This window comes from Oreochromis niloticus, linkage group LG14 (genome assembly GCF_001858045.2).
Source record: "Oreochromis niloticus isolate F11D_XX linkage group LG14, O_niloticus_UMD_NMBU, whole genome shotgun sequence".
Classification (NCBI taxonomy): domain Eukaryota; kingdom Metazoa; phylum Chordata; class Actinopteri; order Cichliformes; family Cichlidae; genus Oreochromis; species Oreochromis niloticus.
Genome location: NC_031979.2, coordinates 23,413,467 through 23,430,963, shown reverse-complemented (window position 1 = coordinate 23,430,963; position 17,497 = coordinate 23,413,467). Strand labels below are relative to the sequence as shown.

Sequence of the window (17,497 nt, the reverse complement as noted above, 5' to 3'; positions counted from 1 at the left end):
TGAAGAAGAAGAAAAAAGGCAAGTAATTCAAAGTAAATTTTATTGTATTTAACATTCCACATAACTGAGAACAAAGACTTCTCTGCTTTTGTCAACAGCTGGTTGAGGACGGTACAAAAAGAGCAGCCACTTTAATAAATGCATCGAGACTTTGACTTCATCGGCTTTCTGTGAGGTGATTTCAGATGGACAGGTCACACAGGAGGCGTTTAAAATGTTCTTCGGTTTAATGTTTTCATATTAAAAAAAGAAGCTGTGGGAGGAGGCTGTGATGTGAGGAGGATACAAACTGCAGGTATTGCTTAGTAGTAGATACAAATGTCTCCGTGCTGAGAGGAAGTGTTCAGAAAGGGAAACGGAGAGGGAGAGCATGCAGAAGTGGAGAAACCAGAGTTTGTTATTTGATAAGACCGTCTTTACAAGGAGAAATTAAACCAATTAACTGTATTTAGTGACTGGAGCCCTTTTCAGACATATCCTTCACCTGAACACAGCGGCCTTCTGCGTCACATTCATCACAGCAGGTCGACTGATGCAGTCGCTTTAGAAAGGACAGACAGGCACATGGCCCTTCTGCATCTTTGTGGTGTTCGCCTCACTAAAGCCTGAACCACAGAAACCTGCACACGATCAAAAATTAGTTTCTACGTTTAGGGAATATTTAGAGATTCTTCTCTTACTTAATTCTGCTTTAAAAGAAAAGCAGGAATCTGCATGTTGAGCTTGTGTGTAAGGGGAAGCACCATGCAGCACACATACAGAGATTCCACTCTTAGTCACTGTAGCCAAGTGTGAGTACACACCTTTAGTGTTTGAGGCTACAGGTGCCAGGCATCACAATTGTTCTCAGAAAGCAGCAGTGTGACCTTCAGTGTGAATAAAACAATCCATGTCTGAAAAGGGCTGAAGGTGTCACAGGAACAAAACCAGAGAACATCCAGGTGCAGATTTGTGGTTGGTTAGCCAGCAGTCATTTCTTCATGTTTCCATGTTGTATGTAGGCTGTTGTTGGATAGTATGTGCTCGAAACCGATGTACTGCTGTCCAGCCATCCGCTCAGTATCTGTAGGATGGACTCCGCGATCGAGACCGCGACCTCCTGGAAAAAAGAAAAGACCCCAGTATAAAGAGCAGCGTAACAAACAAAGATATGACTCCTGTGCTTTAGTGTGAGATTAAAAATTTGTTTCTAATCTGGTGAAGATCATCTTATCAGCTCCATCAAGGCGGGTAAGCTTCAGTTGTTGCCCGTTAGCAGTATTACACACCAACTACCTGAATGACTTTCATAGAAAGTCAGTGAAGAGGTGGAGCCCAGCCAAAGGAAATTACCCTTTAAATTTTGGTGTCTGCACCTCAAGCACTACAGCACAGTCGGTGGGGTTTTGAAATATCCAGCTGAGTTTTAGAAACCAATTAAAATAGTAAATTTTAGCACAAAGTTCTTTTATTTATTTAAAATAAGTATTTATGTCCACGTAGTTTATAAACATCCCTGAAGTAAACAAGCCTCAGACATCAATAACACAGATCTCACCATCAGGCCGTACAACGTTCATCCAAAATCATTCATCAGCCTTCACTTCAGACCTAAACCGATCATCTCAAGTTATAAACATAAAGTACACTTCCTGAGCACTTTATTAGAAACACTTTTAAACCTGCTCATTCAAGCAGACACTCAATCGGCCACTGACTTGGCGGCAGTGAAGTGTGTAACATGTTTCAGGTCAACAGCAGGTAATGAGGAAACAGCTGTTCTCAGGGACTTCGACTGTGGCATGACTGTTGGTCCCACGGAGGCTGATTTGAATATTTCTCACAATGCTGATTACTAGTGGCAATAAAGCCAAAAAACACAGAGTGGTATCTGTGGACAGATGATGGCGATCCAATGTGAAAGGTCAGATAACCACAAAAAGGAGCTCAACAGACTGAGCACGTTACCCACGTCTATGTATGAAGGTTACAGATGTGACTGCAGAGGCCTGGGCTTGAGTCTGTACCCTCTCTCTAAATGAAGGTATGCATCTGATGTTAGTCAACTGTGCTAATGGTCATCAAACCAGGTCTTTACTGATATATACAGATGTGTCAAAACTGGTCAGTGCGCAGGAGAGGTTGTCAAATGTTGTATTTATGGGGCAAAAAGCTGCACTGTAAGGTGATTCTCAGAGGTCAGAATTTGGCCTTACATGAATCCAAAGACTCAAAAATTTTATTCATATAGCACCAATTCACAACACCAGTTGCCTAAAAGTGCTTCATACTGTAAGGTAGAGACCCTACGATATTAAAAAATAAACACCAACAATCACCAAAGTTACCAAATCCGAGGCCAGCTGAACACGGTCGGGATGTGGCTGAGCAGGACGTTTGTCCAATACACAGAAATTATGCAATGCTGTTGAGATGAAAGGACTAGAACCTTCAGTGTTGGCACAAAGATGTGGAATCCACAGCCCCACTGACAGATGCTGTTTGGAGAGTAAAGGGAGCCCTGAACTGAGTATTAAATGGTAAAAATGGCAAATGGACTGGTGCTTAAATGGTGCTTTTCTACTCAGTTACACACTTTATAGCCAGAGGGAGTCAGGAATCGATCCACTCACTTTCCAAGTGGTAGACGAGCTTGTAGTGTTCCTAATAAAGTGCTCTGTGGACGTACTCATGTGCCTGTAGAGAAACTACCTGAAAAGGTATTGACCTCTTTGCATTTAGTCTGACTTTTCAACACTAATCTGTACTCTAATTTGCAACTGATGAGAAGACAAATAGCTTAAGTAACCACGGTGTCTGCAGGCCTGATGATGAGCCTTTGAGACAGTGTGTGTGTGTGTGTGTGTGTGTGTGTGTGTGTGTGTGTGTGTATATATGTGAGAGACAGAGAGAAAGAAAAAAAAAGACATAATTCATTCTGCTTCCTTGTGGCTGTGCAGATTCTTGTGGCTTCTCACATACCTTCTGTATGAGTTGTATTCTCGGCCTGAGGGACAGAGGACAGAGCCACGATGAAAAACAACTGCATGCCAGAACATCTTAAAGCCCATAAAACTGGCAGAGCAGAAACTGATGGCAGCAAATCAGAGCCTGAGCTGATTAAATATTTTGGTTACTTCTGTGCGAGTATGCAAGGCTGCAGAACAAACACTGCGTGTTCATTAAGCCACATTCTAATTACACAGGAGCCATGTTGCTGCTGTCAATCAAAAACCTAAAGCCTTACCATATTTGGAAGGAGAAGGCGAGTGGCTCTGTCGCCCGTATTGTCTTTCCCATTCGTCCCTTTCTTTCTCACGGCGCTCGCGCTCCCTAAACGCAGAGCGCCAGGGTCAGAAAGTTGCGACACACAAATACCAAACGGTCCAGCTAGGCACACAAACACGGACTTACTTCATGCGTATCTTGCGTGCCATGGCTCGCAGTTCGCCTTCTCGCTCCTGTAAAGTAAACAACCAGCAATAAGAGGAAATAGGAGGATAAAGACGCTTCTGTCTTACTAAACCTCAGACATGCTCACACACAGACACACACCTGTCGTTTGTGTTCCTGCTGCTGGATCTTCACCTGAGCGGCTTTCTTATCCGCCTTGGCTGCAGATCAGACAAAAGAAATTATTTAGTTAAGTCAGATCTTCATCATCTTTTTCACTTTGCATAATATGAGAAAATCTTCAGCAGTTTCAAGTTGTGCACAGTGTTGATTCTTAATTCACACGCTGACCACAAACACATGCGATCTGCTCGGCTGCACTCACACTGCTTGTTGAGAGCCTTCTGCATTTTCAGCTTCAGCCGTTCCTGTGGGGTCATCTTGGGCTGCAGGTGACACAAACGTGTTAGGACAGCTTTTCATGGCCGGAAAAAAACAAAAAGAAGTGTGTGTGGGTGTGCACGCATGTGTTAGAGAGAGGGGGAGGTACCGGGGCTATTGTACAAATTCAATACCATCACCTTTACGAACAGTAGCTGGTGGAGATAAAAAGGGTGACAGATTACAAGTGATTGAAAACATTTCGTGTGTTGGAACAACAGACACAGGCTCCGTGTGCGTGTGTGTGTGTGTGTGGGGAGACAAACTGCTGCTCTAGCTTGCAACTGCTGTGGGACAGTTTAGAGACAGGCCAGGATCAAAACAACATGAACACAAATATATATTTAAAAAAAAAAACAAAAAAAAAACAGTTGCAAGAAAAAGTTTGGGGACACTTTAGAATTACTATGATTTTTGGACTTATTGGTTTCAAAATGAAGATCAATCTTTATGCATTTCAAAAATCTAAAACAACCTGGGTAATCACTGAGTACAGGCAGGGAAAACTACTTCCAAAGTTAATTGGAATCAGGCGTTCCAATTGATAAGGTGAGACTGAAGTTAGGGTCGTCTCCAAATCGAGGAAACTGAGAACTGCCGATTCTCTCTCTGCAAAAATAGCATCAGGAATATAGAGTATAGTCCTGGGAAAAACACCCAAGGGTAACAACAAAATCCCTGGACTCTTTGCCAAGTTGTAGACATAAGGTTAATTGTGACCCCACAGGAAACCACAACTCTGCAGACTCTACACCCCAAAACACCAGAACACCATCCTGTGAAGCACGGTGGAGGCGCAATTATGCTTTAGGCTGACTTGTTACCCCAGGTTTTGGACACCTCGCGATCATAAGGAGAGCAACAAATTACGAAGTGTTTTACTGGAAAATGTAAAGCCACAAGGAGAGGACTGGTAATCCAAGAACAGAATGAACCAAAGACAAAGAAAATTCAAGGTTTGGACGAGCCAAGGCAGAATCGTCCTGACCTTAATCCATCTGGGGAGGGCTGTTTGAGGGCATTTTCACACCTAAAGTTAGTTTACCCTGGTCCAAATTGGTTGATGAGTTTTGTTTATTTACACACAGAAAACTCCAATCAAACCAAAAAGTATCACAAAAAAAAAAAAAAAATACGTGAGAACATTCAGTCTGCGTATTGGCCACGTGTCTAAGATGGTAAGAAAATGCTGTGCTCTGGAGCAGCAGTTAACTCAGAGTTTACTCCTAACATTCATGTTTATCTGGGTAATATTTTACAGTTTGTGTACTGAGCACGTCTGCATTACTCTGCTACATCCCAGAAAGCAAAGCACACCTGGCTACGGGAAGACGTTTAGCTCAAATTTGCAACTGGTCCCACAAACTTCTCTGGAGTTTGTCTGGATCTGCACCTCCAAAGGGACTCAATGTGGTTGTTTAGTCCACACCTGGAGTGTGATTACCATGTTCACACCTGCACAAAGGAACAATGCCAATGGGGAAACAAACATCGCAGAAATACTGACAAACTCAAACAGTTATGTAGAGAGGAACAGGCCCAGATTCCCTCTCAGTGTTGTCTCATAAGCAGCGATGACAAACACATGAAGGATATTGCAGTTGAAAATTCAACTATTGAAATGAGTGACTGCTCATTGTGTTCAAGAAAGGCATTAACTGTTTAAGAAATCAGACCCCATGAGTAATTAATGCAGAAATCCTCATAATTCTCATGGTAACCCAAAGATTTTCTTGCAACTGTACGAACACTGCCAGAGAGATGAAAGAAAAACAACGACTGGAGGAGGAGAGAGGGTCAGAAAGTGAAACAAGAGCGAGTTCAGGTCCGGTGAGTTTAAAAAGTTGGCCAGTGGTGTTTTGTCACGACACACCCTTCGCTGGGCTGTTCAAATCTGGCCAGGCAAGAAAAACTGCAGGTCACAAGCTGCAGGCAACAGACGAGCTGATAACAATTTGTACACTATTTGACTTTGTGACAGTTGGGATGTATTCAAACTTCGTCCTCTCTTCCAGGAAAAGAGTGAGAAGAAAAGTCGTTCATGACAGAAATACATTTCACAAAACAGTTTCGCTGATTTACTCTTTAAGAGAATTGCTTGAAAACTTAGGAAATCTGCTTATTCGCTCAATTGTTGTTTTGATCTTTGTGTCCATTTGTACTTTCAAAAGTGTCCGACTATTTCTTTAATCTATATGTTCGTCATTCACGTGTTCATTACTGATTTATAGATTGTCATAAGAGGAAGAAGTGATCTTCTTCATCTCAAGACCTTTGATGTGTCAGTGTGTTTATTTTAGACTAAAAACAGATGCATAAAGATAACTGCACACTCTCTCCTCTAGAAACTGCACACATTCATCCACCACCAAGATTAAAATCATCATCAAGACTTCAGAGGCTGTATAAAAGTTCACTTCATAAAGAAATGGCAGCATTAACTTAGACATTTGGTAAAAATACTGTAGTGTTATTTGCAGTGCGTGTCCACTTTAGGGGGAGAGGGATAAGAATAAAATAACTGTTCTCTGTGGGCAACAATGGCTTCTACATCCCAGTGTGGTGGACAACCAAGTCAGCCTGTCAGGGATGAGGGAGGCGTAGGCTTTAGCAAGAAACCCAGCTAGATCAAATTCTTACTGACTTTGGCAGCTCCCGTCTCTTTACCACCCGAAGTGTCAGGCCTGGAGAGAGGAGAGGAAGAAGACACAAAAACACAACACGATGAGGCGAAGATGGCATATTTATATATGCAAATACTGACTTTCTAACAGGTGTAACGCTGAAGGGTGAGGATGGCTTTTAAACGCGAAAAGCAATAAAGAACAGGTGTTAAATTGTTCTGGCTTCGTGACACTGAAACTGACTGTTTTAAGACTCTTATTTATGGACTTATTTATTGTTCACTGGTGCAGCACAGGCCTAGTCAGGTGCCTTAAGTCTGAAAAGTGATGACGGTAAATAGAGACATGTCAGCCAGAAAGCAATAAGGTACTACTTATATTTCCACTTTACAGCACAGCTTATCTCCAAACCATTTGTCTTGTGTGTCATTAAACTCAAGTAGCTTGCTATTCAGCTTTTGATTAGACAATTTAATGAGTTATGAGTTGAAAGTTTGCTTTTCCTGAGACAACCATTCTTAAAGAGCAGAGAAAAATACAAAGTTTGATAAAAACCAGTAAAAGGTTGAAAAATGTTGGTGGTTTTTATTTAAGCAGCCTGAAATGCACATGTCTATTTTGCCTAAAAATACACCTTTTAGACCAACATCTCCTAAAATGTGGGGTAAGGCCCCCTGGTGGGCTAACAATATATAGCAGTCAGGCCACAAAAGGTCAGTCACAGTGACTAAAGTCTTTGTAAACATGTTTAAATAACCAGGAAATATTTACATGACAGCTGATGAAGTGTAGAGATTTCTCTTTTGTCTCTTAAATGGATCTCACTCCTGTTCTGATCATTTCGTGAGGAAAAAGTTAAACTGGAGAGGCGGTAATGAAGAATTATACTCCACTAAAAAAATCATCAGAAGCCCAAACTGGATCTGTGACGACACAAGGCCAGAGACACTTAGTCTCATTGATGTGTGATTAATGGTTTGGATGATCGGCAGAATATTTCCAGATTTCTCACAAGGTCAGGGAACTTTTATTTTGGACATTAAAGACACCGATCTTTCTATAATATTGATTATATACATTTTTGCACTGTGTTACAGTGTTTTAGGGTCTTCTTACTTTCTTAACTTGTCAGAGATGGCAATGGTAGCAGGCTGGGCCCCTCTGTGGGCAGGGGATGGGCTACGGCGAGGGCGGCTAGGGGTTCGTGAGGGACTGCGGCTGCCGCTGTCACCACGACGATGTCCTCCACTGCTCCGACCCCCTCGCCTCGAGCTGCCGCCCTGACGTGAGCTCGAGCGGGACCTGATAGAAAGACAAAAGGGCTTGAACTACAGAATTCTGTTAGGCAGTTCATGAGCACTGCTTACGGATTTGGCTAACCTTGTTCTTCTACGTGCCGAGTATCGTCTCCTATCCCTGTCTCTGTCCCTATCTCGATCCCGGTCTCGTTCTCGCTCTCTGTCCCTCTCGCGTTCTCTGTCTCTGTCGTTGGAGCGTGACCGGTCACGTCTCCTCCACGATCCTCCGTTCCCTCCTCTACCTCGCGAGTAGGACCTAGAGCGCCGCCTTGACCGCGAGCGACTCCGGGATCGACGCCCATCTCTTCCCCCGCGTCCTCGTCGGGGTCGACGTGAATGTGAGGATGAGCGAGAGGAGGACCGAGAGGAGGAGCGCGAGGAGGAAGAAGGGGAGTGGCTGCTGGATGACCTTCGTCTCCTGAATAAACAGAGACACAGTGTTTCAGTATAAATACAGGCCAGCACCTAGCCTATCATTACATCATATTCTCTGCTTTTAAATGTGATATGTTGTTTAATTTATAGAAAAATTTTGATAACCGATTTCAGCTTTAAAAAGTACCCAATCAGATTTTTCTTTATGCGCATGCACAGTTCAATAGTTCCTATTTGATAGTCGGTGATTATTTGGTCACATACTCTGAAAACTGATCCACCTCTCCGACCACAAAAACAATCGATATTCTTTCTGCATGAACTGCCGCGGTCATTTCAATTAACAGTGACTGCAAGAAGAAAAGCCAGGAGGAGGGAAAGTTACCGACCGGGAGCCCCTGCTATGACCTGCAGAGTGCTGCGAGTTGGAAGGGGCGTGGCCAGAGTGAGGAGCAGCTGTTTGCGGTGCTGCCGCGGCTTCGTCGTCGCTGCCGCCGAAGCTGGTGATGAAAGTGATCTTCTCTGGACCGGGAGTACGTGAGCGTGACCGCGACTCAGAGCTGGACTCTGACTCTGGCCTGAAAGTGATCAGAAAAACCAAAAAATGTAGTTAAGACACACAGAAGCAGACAACCAATCAGGAAAGTGGGAAGGACAAATCAGTGGGTGAACTCACCGTTTATAAGGATCATACGTTGGACTGTCTCTCCTGGCGTAGCTGCGATAGGAAAGGGCGAGTTAACATAACCACGCTCTGAGGTACGGTGAAGTTCATTAAGGAAAAATAACGCAATTTACCTCGGAGGGCTGATTTGTCTTCCTTTTAGCCTCTTCTCTCTAAACTCCCTCCTCTGTCTACGAGAGCGGCGGCCCTGAGACAATCAAGCAAACAAACATTATAAAACCTGTAAACACAACCCACACAAACACTTCCCTCAGCAGATTTAGTCTTACAGAGTACATGGCCTTCTCCGCCTCCAGAGCTTTGGCATGTTTGATGGCCTCCACTTCTTCCTTGTCTTTCCTCAACATCCTGACAAATGGGCAGCACAATCACAGCATTACAAAAAACCACAAAAATAACTATTTAAACACAAAAGCGCATCAACTTGAAGAAAAGAAACCCAATGTTCCACAGTTTAACAGCACGAGATATATGCGTTCGTGTCGGAGTCACAGCTCAGTGTACTCATTACGGTTTATGTTTTAACGTCAGATGCTCACGTTAAATATGGCCATGGTTTCAAACAATGACAAGAGTGGCTGTACGAGCAATGGCTCAGGCTTAAATTGTTCTTATTGCTCAACTTCAGAAAGTGTTTTTTTTTACCCCCGGGAGAGCAGCTAGTTTAGTTGGGCTGCACAAAAGCCAATTAAGACAATATTAAAAATGAAAAAGCTCATTTTGCACCGTGAACCATACAAAGCTACTCCACTGGAGTCCAAGAATACAAACATCTTGCTCAAAGTTAGTCTTTACTCTACAGAACGTATTTTGAAAGAGATCCTCTAAATAGTCAATTTAAAAGCAAACCAAAAAAACCCTTTTTTTTACTGTGTGTATTTTTACAGTATCTGCTGAACTTAAAACACTGCAGAAGCTTGTAATTAAAATGAATAAAACCCAAATACATCAACTTTGAGGTCAAGGATATTACAGTTAACAAAATTAAACCACAAAACAAACAAACAAACAAAAAAACAACTACATTTGAAAAAATATTTAGATAAATACTGTTTCTGAAAACAGTTTTTTGGTAAAATTTATCACAACTTCCCTAAAGATTCAGACATGTTTAATAAGACTTTGGTCTAAAACACTGAGTCAACTGAACGTTCAAAAAGTTCTCTTCTTATTATAATACCTAAAATGATTTTCCTAAATCTCACCTCTGAGATATGCCCTCCATATAATTATACTTAAAAAGACTAAAAACTTGAAAAAACTGAAAAGAAAAAAAAACTGAATTTTAAAAAAGCTACATTAACTCTACTTTGGTCAAGACACTAATTAAAATTTAAGGAACCACTGGGCGTCGTTTTTCTTCAGAAATTTGCTTTGGGTTCGACTCTGACATCATGATGTGATTAATGACATGTTACCTGACAAAGTCTCCTTCAGCCATTCCATATGGCGTTGCCATTTTGTTCAGGTCCATCACCTGCTCCTGGTTCAGCTCATCAACATCAACCTCCACATCTGAAAGTGCGCGCGCACACGCACACGCACACACACACACACCATTTTTTAACAAGTCGATTTCTTACCCAAGCATTAAACAGGAACACTGTTGATCTGAGATCAGATCGTCGGTTAACAGCATTTAAAACACGATTATCACATAACCAAGAAAAACCTGCAACCTGGCAGAAAAGAGAAAAATAAAGTTGAGCAGTGCCAGCTGAGTGGATCACTTTTATAAAGACAATCTTCTCCAGGTACAGTGTAAGATAACTAGTGTTATTTCTCAATAACTAGCGTTTTACATGCTGTTAAATAGCTTGGTTTAACTGCATTAATTTCTCATTGGGATGTGACATTTCTCCTTCGCTGAAGTCCATTTTCAGGGTTAGTCTGAAGCCACACAGATGTGTATCTGGCCATTTGAAGCCTGCACTGCATTAAATGATGTAACAAATCCAGCTCGCACAGTCAAATTGACAATTTCAGATTTTAGTCTCTTCTGAGAAACGTTCTGTGGAATAACTCTCACATATCCAAGAGACGAAAAGCTGATCAAACACATTCTCTGTGGACAGCTGTGCCTCTAAATGTTTTATTTGGTCATCTCCTGAATTTTACTTCCCTAACACATAGATTACTCCAGTGAAACATGCTCACCGATATCTGGAATGCCTTCGTCATCTTCGGATTCACTGTTTTCTGAATTGTCTTCCTCTTTGTCTGACTGGGGCTCAGGCTCTGCTACAGTGCTGTCTTCATACGTGTAACCAATGGTGGCCTTCTTCTCAGCCAGTCTGCACAACACAAGGAAAGATTTATGAAAACAACTTAAAATACTGGATTTCACAGTGGTGATAAAGAACCACTTTAAAATTTAGTTCATACTTTTTCTTCTCATCCTCATTTGGTTTGGGCAGACCACCATAGAGCTCATCCAGGTAGATCTGGTATAAACACTGCTCCTCAGAGACTGCAGGAGGACAGGAGGGATTTAAAGAGCACAACACAACTGCAAAATATACCCACTGAGAGCAGGTCAACACACTGCCATGGTCACATTAAGAATACAGGTGCAACACTATTAAGCGCATTACATAGTCATGTAGATTTTGTGTGTTAACACTCACTGTTGGCAAAGTCATTCTGTACAAGGCCTCTGTAGCGCTCATAGTTACACTTTCTCTCCTCCATCTCCTGCTCTGGAGTGCTGCATGAGACAAAGAAGATTGTTGGTCACATTAAACACCTCGCTGAATGCTCAAATCTCACCACACTGAACTGGTTTGTGTCCTGACCAAGCATGAAAGATGACTAAAAATACAATCTCACAGATGACCTGTTCAATTACTGAGCAGCAGGTGTTTTATCACAGAGTAAGAACCAGAAGTCTTACTAAAAAGCCACTCTTTGGTTATTACCACAAGTTTCAATGCACCAGCACAAGCAGTCAGTGAAGTAATCAGCATTACAACACATAAAGATCGAAACAGACAGTCGTGCTATAAACAGCATTTTTAAATTAAATTTTATTTTGTTTTTAATTCTTTAATTCTATTTAGTTTTCCATCACTTTACAGAATCACTTGGCATTCTTTAGATTAGTTTTCACTTTATGAAAATGTTTAGTTTTAGTTTAGTTTTTATCATTTTGAATGTTAGTTTTAGTCTTTTAAATTATTATAACGTAATAGGAGGGGTATTTATCAGAGAAAGTTTTAAGAGTAGCCACCCGGTCATCCCAGCAACCATCTTCAATAAAGTCTCCTCATTGGTGGTGTGTTGATAAATGAATCAGGATGTTTACAAGTTATTTAGCAGCAAGTTCTCCACAAACACGAGTCCAAGATTGGGGAGAGGTGACCATCATTTGGCATTCCGCCTGACCAGTCACAAACTGCTCTCCTTCACCCCCATGGGCGGCTATCTGCAACCAACCAAAGGCCTACAGTATCAGGGCCAGATTTGCTATCATGCTGTTGCAGCACGCATGCCTTTTGGGAGTTCCTTTCACAAGGTGTAAAATCTGTTTAAATCAAGTCCACAAGTTGATTTGTTAATGTTTTCAAACACTGTTTATTTTTGGCACTTGTTATTGAAATGGACTGACTGTGCCTGTGTTTAGAAAACAGTGAACCTGTAAAACTAACCACAGCTATGATCAGCATTTGAGGATTGTGCTCACACCTTATTTCACCCCTGTTTAGAGGTGTTCAGTCAATCCTGCAGCTGGCAGCTTCACACCACTGGCCAAAGACATACACATAATGTCAACTGCTCTCGTACTGAGCAGAATTACTGCTACAACATCACATCATCCGCAGGGAAACACTAAAACGTCTCACAACGGCCTAAAAATCAGTTCACTTTCCTATTAGCGGGTCAACAATCCAGCACTTACTGACCACAGGTTTAAAACCCAGGAAATCCGGAGGATCATGAGGACCTATTTTAATAATCTGTATTCATACTGGGAATCAAGGTCATGCAAGCTGTTGCCCTTCTGCTCCACAGGTGGTTTCTGTCCTCCCTGAGCTCACCTTAGGACACCTGCGTTACAGTTTGGACAGATGTACTGCCCTAGTCAAAGCCCCCACCTGCCACTGTCTTAGGAGCGGGTCACCAGAAGCACTAAAGCTGTGCTTGTAGAGTCAAAGTCGAATTTTAAATATGGACAATAAAACATCCATCTAGTTGCAAACTGCTTCCCAATTTAGAGAAATGGAATAAAACATAAATCTACTACTACAGACTACTGCAGCAGGTGTTTTAGCTTTATTATTATAGAAATTATAATATAAGTAATTAAACTAGCCTATTTTGCAGGTGACAAAATGACCTGTTTTGGGTTTTTTTCTTAAAACAAACAAAAAATGGGGTCACCATCTCCTTTGACGACTAAAGTCAGATCAGCTCAACCTCATACAAGAGCAAATGTTTCCACATAATTAAAAACAAACTTTGGTGTATTAAGAGTTTTTTCATGTGCTATGTGCAGAGGTGTTTTTTTTCTGCTCTCAATCTGATCTCCCCATTGGAGCTCAGTCTGGGGGGAGTTATTTTTTTCTCCTGATCTTTCCTCATGTGGTGCATTTTCCATTGTTATACCTCTCTGACCTGTCTTCCCCATGTGATGTTTTTGTGTAATGTATGTATGGTCGGAGGGTAAGATGGCGCCGCCATTGCGCGCAATAGGTCGGCAGCCTTAACAAGAAATTTCCCCTTGTGGGACTAATAAAGGTATATCAAATCAAATCAAATCAAAACAAAACAAAAAATAACAAACTGAAAACATAATCCATACCAAATTATGACTGGTTATTTTTTGAAAGCCCTCTTTGATGAACTATCTTAACTGTTGAATACATAATCTGTACAGCATATGTACAACAATATATGGTGAATGTGTGATGATCTCCTCACAACTGTCCCATGTAGAATCATACAACGAAAAAGTAAATAAATAACCAATAAAATGTTCACACAACGTGGGTTCCATGTTAAAAATGTGGCTTTAAGTACTTTCAGACTTACGATGTGGTGAGCAGAGGTGGCGTGTAGGTGGGGATGTAGTCCAGGTGAGCCCTTACATCAAACCTGTCAATCATGTTGTTGGCATCTCCTTGCCAAGGCATCCTTCAGACAACAGAAAGGAGGCAACATGTGATCATAAGCTCTGTGGTGTGGCTCATCTCTTATTATGTGTCGATTTTGTGATTTTCCTCACATGTTTGCAGGGCTCTCTGCGGCCAGTGCCACAGCTGGATCCAGGTGGATTTTGTAGGCTCGACCGTGAACTTGAAGAAACTGAGCAGGATCTTTTTTCTGTCAAAAGAAAATGAAACCGTAAGAATACAATGCATTGATTAATATCTAAAACTATGAAATGTTACACTGCACAGCACTTTAATTAAACTGAAACCAACAACCATAGAAATTAACTTCTAAAACTTGACACTTTTTTTTTGTAAACAGTAACTGGTTCATTGATGCAATGAGGATAACTGAAAGCTGTGTCAACTATATGCATATGTTTTTAAAAATACCACAAAGTTTGGACCCACATAACTGGGTATAAACTTGCTCAAATCTTTTCTTCTTTTTTAAAAATCCTGCAGTAAGAGTGTTCAGGCCAGACCTGCTCACTCCTACCCGGTGGTACACTGTGGCAATGCAACATGATAAAGTTTCTTACTATCTTCTCATAGTACTCTCGCCGGCGCTCGCCTCGCCGTTTGTAGTCTACCATCATGCCACGGAGCTTGCGCTCATGTTTGCGGGCCTCCTGCCACATGACGGCTCCGCTAGGGGTGGGGGCGCGGCGGGGCACGGCTGCTACTCAGGGCAAACAAGCAAGAATCATGGGAGACAGGGGAAAGTGAGATTAAGGGTGTTAGAGGCAAGAAAAATAAATAAATAAAAATAAATAAATAGTGGACTTTATAAACTGAGCACTTCAAGAGCTCTGAACTCCACATCATGTCACTGACATACAGACAGAAAGTATCTCTTACATATTACAGTTGATATCTCTGATCAGAACCAACTACAGAGTGCAACCAGCACATCTGCAAACACACTATCAACACTCAAGACTACTGAAAATTCCCAGTCTTAAGCTTCACACTAAACACAGGCAATGTTGTAATGCAATAGTTACCTACATTCCTTGTTAAACACTTGACAACCTAAGGCACGCAGTGACGTCTAAATTTCTAGCAAGACAACAGACATATACCGAGATTAAACGGCCATGAATGCACAAAATATTTGTAGCCTGTCTATTCATAAGTAAACTGAGGCATATTGGTCACTTCCTAAAACTGAAGTTGTGACACGTCATGTTAGACATGTGAGGGAAATTCAGTGTAACGAAACCTAAAAGGTATACGTTTGCCATTCATTTGCATCAGTGTATACACTTCCAATGCATTTCTCGGAGTGTTTGACGAAGCTCATATCCGCAGTAATGACAGGATTATATTTTTCTATAGCAGATTCCTCGTCCTCAATTTTGCTAAAACAGGGACATTAATGAAATAACACAAACAAGCAAATACAGCAAATATACTCCGATTTATATTTTTAAAAAATAAATAAAATGAATTTCACTGGAAAAAACAAACACCTAAAATGTGATTTTGGTACATCACAGAAATTACAGTAACTGTGAATCAAGGTGTCACCTCTGCATCTTCTACCACTAAACACACTTTTAATTTACAGCAGTAGCTAAACAGTCTGAAGCTAAAAAGCTAACATAGCTTTCTATCCAGTATTTACGTAGTTAATACGGTTACATTACAACGCTGTTTGTCCTCTAAAACGGTTATTTTAACCCGTCTACGCCCCACTTTCAGCGTTCAGATTCAGCCGGGTGCTAAAAAAAATCCGTGTTATCAAAGTGATGTAGGAGTTTGTTAGCATACACACGGGCCTGACTGCGCATGCAGCCCGGGCCTTTTTAATACCAGTTAGCATCACAACTAGCCTAGCTTAGCTGATCTGCAAAGACGTTGGGAACAGTGGTCAAAAAAGCAGCTACGAAACACTGAAAACTACACATACGGCCGTACAGGGTACTCAGCGCGGTCTAAATTCTCACAGTGTACCTGTTTTACTAATCGCCAACACACACACGGGTTGTTTTCAGTTGGCCAAAAGCGATGTTAGCGGAGTGGAGCGTAACCACACGCCTCCTTCGCATATATATAACAGGCTGCAGTACCGACTCTGGCCTGTGAGGGCGCTGCGGGGAGGCGTGTGTATGTAACATTAATGGGAAGATACTTTTGAAAAAAATTCTCCTTATTATAAAACACAGTAAACAATAATCGCCACTTCTACCTTCACAGCAGATAACTCAGACCAGAGTCAGAGGAGATTCTATGCAAAGCATCACAAATAAAAAAAACATTTTGACAGCTTTCTTCTTCTTCTTTTTTTTTAAATTCACAGATGGTTTTAATACAATGCTCGGTGTCCTTTTGAAAAATTATGAATAGATATGTAGATTGATTAAATTGGGCTTTTTAGATATAGTTTATACTTTGCTATGATAATTAAAAGTTTGAATAAATGTAGTTCTTTTTATTGCTGAAACTGAACAGTACCTTATGCCAACACAAAGATGAGTCTTTCCGAAAAGCCTTCCTTAAACTTAAACAGGATAATATATGTGTTTTATTTTGAAAGAAAGTTTGTGCATATTATTTACATTATCTGTTGGCTTCGTAATGAAAGTTACATAATAACTCAGTATGAAAAACGGCTCAGTGGTTTTTAAGGTTGTGCACCGTATTTGGCCACAAGATGTCCCTGTTAGACAGGAAATATGCACATTTGAAGCTATCACAGTTAAATAGAGACACTTGCAAGGAATTGGCAAACTGTGTGTGAAAACATTTGTGGTAATCCAGCTAAAAATAATTAAATTAATCTTTCTTTCTACAAAGTATTATGCCCCTGTACCAGTCTATGACTACTTTATGTGCACAAGGACATGTATCAATGCTGCTCTAGTGAGAGTCACTCAGCGTTTAAGCTCTAGTTTTTCTTGTATTTGTTGTCAAGCTCTCCTGAATCCCTGTCAGAAATACAAACCCAGGTGTCCTTGGGTCAGTGCATCAGCTGCACATGTGGATGGGCACTAAAATAAATCCTTAAAGGAGATCTCTTATATTCATTTGAACTACCACATTTTTCTGTATAAATCAACTCTTCTGGAGTTGCTGATTTTCATACATACACACACACACACACGCACACATCGCATGCATTAAAAGACCAAGGCATCCACTGCACAGCTGAACTTTACATCAGGTATCTACATTATTACCTTTCCCTGTTATGTGTATTTATTCATTGTGTGTCTGCCTGTGTTTTAAGCTGAGAGCTACCACGCAGCATTTCGTTATGTGACTGCAAAATGATAATAAAGAATCTTTAACTCCTCTTATTTATCTCATGCTGATATTTGTCACAGAGTCAGAAAGGAGCTGAAAGTGTCAGAACTGGATATGATTGTGGATTTTAAGACTGTTTTAAAAGAATGAGAGAATAAATCTTTTGGTCAGTGTGAGTGCTGTTAATGCTTTGCACGTTTGTGTTCACTTGTCTCTGAATATCAGTTGTATTTGCTCCTTTACTTGTTATATCATTTTATGCTTCCCTCTTGGACAGGTCTCTCCAGAAAAAGACATTTT

General features: G+C 41.1%; 1 protein-coding gene across 2 annotated transcripts; it reads right to left on the bottom strand.

Annotated features, from left to right (window-relative positions):
- Positions 1-23: 23 nt before the first annotated feature.
- clasrp (CLK4-associating serine/arginine rich protein) lies at positions 24-16,057 on the bottom strand. 2 transcript variants are annotated; one of them, XM_003454810.5, is made up of 21 exons: positions 15,905-16,057; positions 14,488-14,627; positions 14,020-14,117; positions 13,827-13,928; positions 11,423-11,502; positions 11,181-11,265; positions 10,953-11,089; positions 10,214-10,310; positions 9,065-9,143; positions 8,909-8,982; positions 8,787-8,828; positions 8,500-8,688; positions 7,818-8,153; positions 7,554-7,739; positions 6,458-6,497; positions 3,758-3,818; positions 3,535-3,593; positions 3,394-3,440; positions 3,227-3,312; positions 2,962-2,986; positions 24-1,099 (listed from the first exon to the last, which is right to left on the bottom strand). In XM_003454810.5, exons 2-21 carry the CDS (start codon positions 14,584-14,586, stop codon positions 1,057-1,059), a joined length of 1,965 nt encoding a protein of 654 aa, XP_003454858.1. In that variant the 5' UTR covers positions 14,587-14,627; positions 15,905-16,057; the 3' UTR covers positions 24-1,056. The 2 variants fall into 2 exon arrangements, 1 of the variants encoding a protein (XP_003454858.1); XR_002056384.2 differs by lacking the exons at positions 24-1,099; positions 2,962-2,986 and having other exon boundaries at positions 3,250-3,312; positions 6,454-6,497.
- Between the last annotated feature and the right edge of the window lie 1,440 nt (positions 16,058-17,497).

Coding starts and splice junctions, on each gene's coding strand:
- clasrp (XM_003454810.5), bottom strand. CDS start 14,586: ATGTGGCAGGAGGCCCGCAAACATGAGCGCAAGCTCCGTGGCATGATG. Junction 8,983..9,064: donor CGGAGAAGGCCATGTACTCT/GTAAGACTAAAT, acceptor TGATTGTCTCAG/GGCCGCCGCTCTCGTAGACA. Junction 1,100..2,961: donor GAATACAACTCATACAGAAG/GTATGTGAGAAG, acceptor TCTTTTTTCCAG/GAGGTCGCGGTCTCGATCGC.